Raw genomic sequence first — 9,312 nt, forward strand, 5'->3', positions numbered from 1 at the left:
GCTGCCTGCGAATTCAAGTAGTGATTGAGTTTTCTGTCAGAATTCTTCAAGCAGCAACAAGTGGACTTCTTTTCAGATAGTTGTAGGTGGCTTTGTTTTTAGTGAAGGAACACTTTTTCAAATAAAGTTGTGTGCAGACCTAATTGCAAACCTGCTGCTCTGGTGTATTTGGGATGGAAGGTGGCTCGGAGCCCTGCTGCACTGGGCTTGCTCTAGAGTGGAGTTGTGTGGTTAGTTGGAAGTTGGCTGGATTAGATGACCTCTCCGGGCCCTTATAACCCTAATGTTCTGGGACATGATCGTAGGAACTAAGGTTATCTCCCTAACCTAGTTTACTGGCTGCTTTTCTAGAAATTGCTTTCTGCAGTTGTTTTTTCCTTCATTCTAGTTACTTAAGATGGCCCAAGGCCAGAGGGCAGGGACCGAGCACTGTGAAGAAATTGAAGACTATGATTACAACAACCCTAATGACACCTCCAACTTTTGCCCTGGATTACAGGTAAAGGGGGCAAGAGCTCTGTCCTCTCTTCTAAGCAGCAGGGTGTTTCCCTCCTGCTTTCCCTTCTTGTCCTTTCCTGTATGGCAGATGACTATAGGAAATTCTGAATCAGGTGGGGGTTTGTGGATGCTTGCCCTGCCCCAGGCATCAGAGAACTGAGCAGAGCTGAGGCAACAGCCAGAACCTTGGCCTGCCTTACTCTAAGCTCTGTACACAGGAAAAAAGGGGACATACTCCATCCAGTAAACCGTCAACATGCGGATGGAGTCTTGAGCCTGTACAAAGCACTTATCTTGGCTCTTTTGGGATTTCAAAGGAAAAGAAACACTCTTCTTACTCTTAACGAGCTAATATTTTTTGGCTGGGGAGACATAACACATAGACATGTGAAGACGGTGTGTTCTAATGGGGAAAAAGAAAGTATAGAGGGTGGATCTCAGGGGACCAGGTTTGTAGCTCTGAGTTTGGTTCTCACATTGTGAACTTGTACAAACTACTCCCCATCTTTAGATCTTAGTTAGACTAAATAATCTCAAAATCCCTTCTATGACTCTATGAATGAGATAGCAGATGGAAATATAACAGAAAGGGGGGGAATATTAGGCTCCATCTGTGTCCCTGCAAGTGAGGAGAAGGGAAAGAGTTGGAAGAATAGCTTATTCACCTTATTTTCTTGCTTGGAAGAGAATTAGGCTGTTACATTTTAGTAAAAATCCAGACTGGCCTCTCGCCCAGTGCTCCTCAAGCTCAGTAGGCCTAGGAGTCACCCAGAGAGCCTGTTACCCAGTTCCTGGGCCCCACCCCAGAGACCTGGCCTGTTCCTGCTGGGCTCAGTCCAAGAATGCCTTTCTCACTGGCTCCCAGCAGGACCCCTGCTTGTGGCCAGCCGACAGGTCACGTCTCTGGTGTTTCAGGAGTGCTTTCTGTAAAAGGAAACCCTAAATCCATTAGGAGCAGAGGGACACTGGCTGTTGTGAGGACTGAATTCCTTTTAGCTCTCGCTCCAGAGGGCTTAGTTCACAGATGCCTCTCTAGTAGGGTGTATGTGCAACAGGAAGATGACTAGAGGACCTAGAAGTCCAGTCTAGGTTTGACTCAATGCCACGAACTCTCAGGTGCGCTGCTCTTGCTGTGTACGGAATCTGTTTCAAGGATCTTTCTAAGCCCCTCAAACAGCTCTGCCGAACTTGAAGAGCTATTTCCTTGCTCAGGCTGCTGACAGTGACTATGAAGATGACTTATTTGTGGGACCAGTTGGGACCTTTGACCATTCTGGCCATCCACCTACGACAACACAAGACAACGATGACGCGCCTGAAGTCCAGGGATTAGATATCACCACTTACGGGGAGTCAAATCTGGTAGTTGAGCCCCAGAAGGTAAAGAGGAAGCCAAGAATTGTATCTGATATTGTTTGCCTGAGATCTGTTTGATTTGTATCTTTCATGAGAGTCACATTGGTCTGAGCTTGATTTTTTTCCTTCTCGATTTTAACCCATTGCTCTCTAAGTGGCTGATTCATTCATTCATTCATTCATGTATTTATTTATGGCTGCATTGGGTCTTTGTTGCTGCGCGCGGGCTTTCTCTAGTTGCGGCGAGCGGGGGCTACTCTTCGTTGCGGTGCACGGGCTTCTCATTGCGGTGGCTTCTCTTGTTGTGGAGCACGGGCTCTAGGTGCGTGGGCTTCAGTAGTTGTGGCTCACGGGCTCTAGAGTGCAGGCTCAGTAGTTATGGTGCACGAGCTTAGTTGCTCTGCGGCATGTGGGATCTTGCTGGACCTGGGATCAAACGCGTGTCCCCTGCATTGTCAGGCGGATTCTTAACCACTGCGCCACTGGACTAATTATGCTAATTGTGTTTGTGTGGAACTAGCCATCTCTCCAAAGATTGTGATAAGCCATATGACTAGGGGTGAGCCAGTCACACAAGCAAACTATGTGAATGAAGGGTGCAGGCAGAGAAACTGGGTTTCTATGCTGGTTGGGTAAGGCTAGCTATTTGGCTCTGGAAAATCTAGGCCAGATTCAACTCATATTAAATTATCATACATCAGGCATCTATTCCCTACCAAGTGACAGGCTTGGTGCTTTCATATATATTTGATTCACTTATCTCTTACACTGGAATTCCAGGATATCCTTAACGAAGACTGTACTTGATCAAAAATAAATTAGATTGAAATGAGGGACTCTGTGTATATCCAAAGAAAGTTCTGTAACTTTGTGGTATAAACTAGATTTTTTCATTATTTGAACTCCAGACTTTCTTTTTACAAAGAGCTGGTGGTAAATGCTTCTTTCTTACGCTTATTTTTACTCATCACATGCCTATTTCAGGTAAATAAAATTGAAATTCAGTATGCTAAGGCTGCCAAAAAGATGGACATGAAGAAGTTGAAGCAGAGCATGTGGAGTTTGCTGACGGAGACCCCCAAGCAGGCGGATGCAGAGGTAACGGGTTCCACTCATTCTGTAGGTGCCCAGCATGGAGGAGGGTGCGGCTTGTGTCTGAGCTCCTAGATCAGTAGCGCTAACATGGAAAGCATTCATTCAGAAATACAAGAAAGACATCGCACCTCTGAAATGAACCAAGTATATGAACAGGCAGGTCACACAAAAGGTGATGCAGATGGTAAACTAGTGTATGGGACATTTCTCAACCTTGCCCGTAATCAAAAAATACAAATGACGGCATCTTTATGCTGCTTTAAAATAACAGCTTTAGCAGTTAAACAACATTTTTCAGTATGGAGTTAGAGGAAGAACTGGAGTACTTATTCGCTGCTGGTGCAAATTAAGTTGATAAATAACCCTTTTGGGGGGCTTCCCTGGTGGCGCAGTCATTGAAAGTCTGCCTGCCGATGCAGGGGACATGGGTTCGTGCCCTGGTCCGGGAGGATCCCACATGCCGCAGAGCGGCTGGGCCCGTGAGCCATGGCCGCTGGGCCTGTGCGTCCGGAGCCTGTGCGCCGCAACGAGAGAGGCCACAACAGTGAGAGGCCCATGTACCACAAAAAAAAAAAAAAAAAAAAAAAAAAAATAACCCTTTCGGAAGGCAGCTTCTAACATCTCAGGTACCCTAAAATGTTTAAGCTCTTTGATCTAACAATTCTGATTTGGGAAAGTAGGAAAGTAGTTATATATATTATGTATACATATATATGTGTATATATGATGCTGTCACATTGGCTCTCCTTTAGAGCAAAGTGAAACCCTGATTAACTTGTTCCAACTAAATGGAACTCTCTGGTTAACTAGAATCCTTCCATCTCCTCTTCTAGACTTCTGCTCAGAGAATGTTCTGAGCTTTCCAAACTCAACACATTCTATTATATCTTCCCCTGCTGGTTGAGAAGTGAAAATGCATGATTTGATTAAGGACCCTGAGCTGTAGTCTTGGATGTCAGATAAAGCTTCAGTCATATTCATAAGGTTTTATCAATTAAAGTGGGATGGGATGCAAATATAAGAGAAATGTACTTTTTAAAAAGTAGGAAGAGGGTTCTGTTTAACCTTTGAATTTAAGTGACTCATAATATGCTGTCCTCAAGGGATTCTGGTTAATATAGGTTTATTTAAACAAACAACTCTTTATTATGACAATATTCAAAAGTAGAGAGAACATAGTATAGTCAATGACCACTTCAGTGCCCATTATCAATGTTTCGTCTATATTATCACCCAGTCCTGTCTGCCCGCCCACCCCTCATCCCCGTCGATGTCAGTGTTAGGGTCTAGGGCTGAGGTACTGGGTCCCTCTATGGATCCTTCTTCTTCAAAATGTACCGAAGAAATTGTTTTGGTTTCATTCTGATGTAGGCTTTGCTTTTTAGAGATACAGCTTTATAAGCTTATGTTGCTCTCTCAAAAGTGAACTGGGCCTAGTCTGATCTCTAAGTGTCCTTTCTTCTGTCAGGCAAACCACAGAGAAAATGGAGAAGCAGGGGACCCAGTACAGGTGGCTGACAAGAAGCTCAGTGAGCTCACAAAGGACCTGCAGAAGAGGTGCCTGCCAACAGACCCCTCCCCTCCCCCTCCCCTCCCCTCCCCCTCCCCTTCCCTCTCCCCCTCCCCTTCCCTCTCCCCCTCCCCTCCCCTCTCCCCCTCCCCTCCCCTCTCCCCCTCCCCTCCCCCTCCCCTCCCCTCCCCCTCCCCTCTCCCCCTCCCCTCCCCCTCCCCTCCCCTCCCCTCCCCCTTCCCTCTCCCCTTCCCTCTCCCCCTTCCCTCCCTCTCCCCCTCCCCTCCCCTCCCCCACTTCCTCCTCCCCCTCCCCCTCTTCCCCCAAGCCCCCTCCTCCTCCGAGCCCCAGCTGAGGGAGCGCCAGCCCAGGCTGTTGGTATGACAGACCCCTCTGCACACAACCTGCCATTTTCACACTTCTCACAGTTTTTCTGTTTCTTCTCTGCATTGATAAATGAGTTAATGTAGCCCACCTTTAAAAAGGCATTTTTCTGCACCAGTGGCTGGAATGGAACAGGAAATATTTTATTTCCAAGTAAGAAACCGGAAAAACCTGCTTCTAAAAGGCATCTGGAATGTTTCTTTATTTCTCATTAGCTTATTCACTGACCATGTGTATTCATACTTGGTGAAAGAGCCTTTGTTCCTGGAATTGCAGTGAAGCTAAATACTTACTAGCCTCTTTGTTTTACAGCCTGCCGCCCCTCATGGCTCAGAACCTCTCCATACCTCTGGCCTTTGCATGTCTCCTACATTTAGCCAATGAAAAGGTGGGTAAATCTGGTACGCGTAGACGTGTTCTCTGTGTCAGCCTCCTGGAGCTTTTTATTATTCATGGGCGGCCTCATAGGACATCTAAAATACAGCAACTTATGTAGTACCTTCAACCCAGAGGATTAACCAGACACCTAAAAATAACTTAGAAAAAGGCCAACAGGTATGATTAGAAATGAAAATTATGAGGAAGACCCAAATGGGAAAATTTTAGATGCTGAAATTGTGATCTTTCAGTTCCCAACTTGAAACATAAGGTGCTTTTGCATCACTGGGTGTCAAAGGCTTTAACGGCCAAATCCTGCCAGTGCCAACATCAGGACACGCGGGAAACGTGGCAGAGAAAAGAGGGGAGAGATGAGGCTGGATGGAAACAGACTCAGGGAGAGAGCAGAGACGTAGAGGCAGCACCAGCAGTGCTGAGCCGCCATGGGCTGTGAAGGCGTCTCGGGACTAGAGATGTCTTTCGCAGGAGGGAGGCAGCAGGAGTGCTGACTGACAGTGTGCCGGGCCAGCCGATGGCTGAGCGGCTGTGGGGCAGTCACTGAGGAGCAGGCTAGACCCATCTTCTCAGGGGCTGGTGGACGCTTCCCGGGAGGCACCCCAGCAAGGCAGCCAGCAAGCCTGTGCGTTTGGTGCTGCTTGAGGCTTGGTGTCCTTTAGTGTCCCCAGGACTGTGGGCTGGGCGGTAGCACATGCCGGAGCATCACCAGTGCTGGGGCTAGACACGTTCAAAGTAATGCTGCTAAGCTTTTTGTTGTTGCTGTTATAAATTTATTTATTTTTTATTTTTATTTTTGGCTGCATTGGGCCTTCGTTGCTGCACGCGGGCTTTCTCTAGTTGCGCAAGTGGGGGCTACTCTTCATTGCGGTGCATGGGCTACTCATTGTGGTTTCTTCTCTTGTTGCAGAGCATGGGCTCTAGGCGTGAGGGTTTCAGTAGTTGTGGCGCACGGGCTCAGTAGTTGTGGCTCGCAGGCTCAGTAGTTTCGACACACAGGCTTAGTTGCTCCGTGGCATGTGGGATCTTCCCAGACCAGGGCTTGAACTCGTGTCCCCTGCCTTGGCAGGCAGATTCTTAACTACTGTGCCACCAGGGTAGTCCCTGCTAAACTTTTCTGAGTGAGGATGGAATCTCACAGCATCCTAGTGGGCGTAGGTGCTGGTGGACTCTGCCACTGGGTGTGTTTCCCTAGCCCGCACAGTCCCCTAAAATGTCGGGTGCCACCAAAGCTCAGAAACTTACCCTGAGTCCAAATTCTAAGTGTTAGTGACTTCACTCAGCCGCAGCAGCTGGAGGATCAGTGCTGCCCTGGGCCGCGTGTCTCTGCTGTGAGAGAGCAGCTTTAGCGCCTCTGCTCGGTTCCCAGTAGACTGGGGCCAAGCAGACACGCGGCTGGAAAGCGTGAGTGACTCCAGGCTTCACTGAGGCCCGTGTGCTCTGGCTCTGGCACCACCCCGCCTCCCCCAGTGGCAGAGTCAGCTTCTCTTGCTTTGCTGCGACCAAATCTCTCTAAGGGGCCCCAGGCTCAGCATTTGAAGAATCAGGAGATGGCCCAAGACCATGACCTGTTGGGCTGAGCTTTGGGCTATTTGAGAAGATCTGACTGGTAACGCTGGCCAACAGTTACCAGATAATCTGCAGGGATCTGGGGTAACTCAGAGCTTAGAGCCACCAAGAGAAATCTTACAACACCTTGTGCCGGAATGTGACCCCTTTTAGGCCTGCCTGCTCCCGGTTTTTCACTCCCATCTGGACTCTTCATCTACCGCTCTGGTAACGAGCTCCCCCTCAGCTGTCACCTGGGAGGTGAGGTTTGTGCTGTCCATCTTTAGCAGGAGAGGAGGTGTGCCACCACACCATGCCCGCCTCCAGTGCCAGGCGAGGGAGCGATGGTCCTGGTGCAGTCAGGCTTCCGCGTGAGGAAGGGCTTCTGACGGCTGTTTAGCCCTGAGGGGACGGTTGCCTGGGGCTGGTGGAGGATCCAGGGGATGGGAGGATCGGGGAGGCAGTGGGAGCAGGGAAAAGGCCTGTGCAGAGACGGGAGGGAGAGCGTGGCCGTCATGGCCATCGCCAAGGGTTGAGGTTCCCGAGCAGTGAGGGAAGGGCCTGGAGAAGGGCGTGCATGGCAGGGCTGATACACGTGTGCCATGGCCCCTGGTGGCCTCCCCATCACTTCCCACAGCTCCTTCCAGGGCCGAGAGCTTAGCTCTTAGACCGTTGACGGAGATTGTTGCAGAAATCAGAGCAGGCTTGCTTTTTTCCCCCTGCAGTTGGCAAGGCTTTGGAACCAGCTTTTTCATGCAGATTATATTTGCTGTGACAGTTTTACTTATAGTCATGAGACAAACCTCGTTCTTTGTAGTCACCACCTTGTTACCCCAGGGTTTGTTTTCTGATTCGTGTATCCTGTGGATACCAAAGTTCACGTGTGTTTGATCTTCCTTCAGAATCTAAAGCTGGAAGGAACTGAGGATCTTTCAGACGTTCTGGTGCGGCAGGGGGATTGAGTCCGCGGGGAGAGAAGCCCTTGCTTCCTCAGTGACCAGGATGCCTGCACTTGGTGCTTCAGTGCCGTGGGCTGCTGGCGAGGCTGCAGCTGACCGCGCTGTGTGTCTACTGCTCTTCTCTTCTCTCCTTCACTGTCTGGGAACCAGCTGCCTGACGCTCTGTCCTTGATTAAAGTTTTCTGTTCTGTGGTGACCACCTAGGAGGGAGGAGAGGGTCCTTACTATCCTTGATGAGGCAACTGTGTCCATTCTTTGTATCCATGTATAGTTTGTCTCCTAAATTGCTTTATTCTTGTAGAAAGGAATTTCCCAGTAGGCACTTGTCTTTTAACAGCTACCAAATCCATGTGTATAAAATACATCATAAGTGTGCTTATAAATGTATATATAATGCTTAAAAATAAAATCATTTGGAATAATTTGCTTGGTAAACTATTTGAGTGCCCACAACATGAGTATCAGACCTAGTCCTTATGCTCAAGGGGGAGGCAGACTCGTTAGCTGGACAAGAGACCCATGTGTCAGTATAAGGCAGGAAGTGCTTAAGGGCTGAGGTGATTTGTCTTGTAGCAGAGTGGGGATTTCAAGATTGGGTCCATTGGGCCTGTCAATTCTGCTAAAGGGTGATTACAGTAAAAATTGCTAACATTAAGTGGCTACTTGAGTACCTTCTGTGGATGACTTTTTTCAGCCTCCTTAGCATCCCTGTGAGGAACGTAACTGTTACGGCTCCCATTTTACAGAGGAGAAACAGGTGCACAGAGGTAAAGTAATTCACATAAGAGCAGACAGCTGTCAAGAGGCTGGCCTTGAACCAGGACATCTGCTTCTAGATCTTTATTAGCTGCCACACTATACGCGCTCACATCACAGGCTCAGTACTTGTAGATGTTGATCCAGGTAACTCTGTCCTTGTAAGGCCCTGGGTCTCTGCCACAGCATCCTGTCACCATTCACTGGGCAAACAGAGAGCTTGAATGATAGGTCAGCGCAGTGACGGGTATAATTGGAAATTACTCCTGATAATAAAGAACTTGCTCCTAGGCCAGAAACGACACAAAACAAAAACCAAGCCCTTCCCCTTAGGAATGTGCTTTCCAAGTCGTGGCCAAAATGTTAGCCACTCTGCTGTATTGAGAGGATTAGACTTGTGGACATGCTTTAGTAGGAAAAGCAGTGATGCCGAGTGAGAATCCATACCCTGTCCTGGACTTCCCTGGTGGCGCAGTGGTTAAGAAACCACCCGCCAATGCAGAGGACACGGGTTCGAGCCCTGGTCCAGGAAGATCCCCCATGCCACGGAGCAACGAAGCCCGTGCACCACAACTACTGAGCCTGCGTTCTAGAGCCTGTGAGCCACAACTACTGAGCCCGCGTGCCACAACTACTGAAGCCCACGTGCCTAGAGCCTGTGCTCCGCAACAAGAGAAGGCACCACAATGAGAAGCCTGCGCACTGCAATGAAGAGTAGCCCGTGCTCACTGCAACTAGAGAAAGCCCGCGCACAACAATGAAGACCCGACGCAGCTAAATAAATAAATTCATACCCTGTCCTGCTGGGGCTGA

The 9,312-nt window shown here is 48.8% G+C and overlaps 1 protein-coding gene across 1 annotated transcript in view; it reads left to right on the plus strand.

Moving 5' to 3' along the window:
• NCAPH (non-SMC condensin I complex subunit H) overlaps positions 1 to 8,095 on the plus strand; it is a 28,679-nt gene extending 20,584 nt beyond the window's left edge. The window contains exons 10-15 of the mRNA XM_079720421.1: positions 389 to 499; positions 1,711 to 1,878; positions 2,839 to 2,952; positions 4,418 to 4,506; positions 5,156 to 5,231; positions 7,687 to 8,095. Of these exons, the coding sequence (XP_079576547.1) occupies positions 389 to 499; positions 1,711 to 1,878; positions 2,839 to 2,952; positions 4,418 to 4,506; positions 5,156 to 5,231; positions 7,687 to 7,746 (618 nt within the window). The 3' untranslated portion in view covers positions 7,747 to 8,095. The remainder of the gene's footprint in view (positions 1 to 388; positions 500 to 1,710; positions 1,879 to 2,838; positions 2,953 to 4,417; positions 4,507 to 5,155; positions 5,232 to 7,686) is intronic.
• Positions 8,096 to 9,312: the final 1,217 nt, after the last annotated feature.

This window comes from Hyperoodon ampullatus, assembly GCF_949752795.1.
Source record: "Hyperoodon ampullatus genome assembly, chromosome: 15".
Classification (NCBI taxonomy): domain Eukaryota; kingdom Metazoa; phylum Chordata; class Mammalia; order Artiodactyla; family Ziphiidae; genus Hyperoodon; species Hyperoodon ampullatus.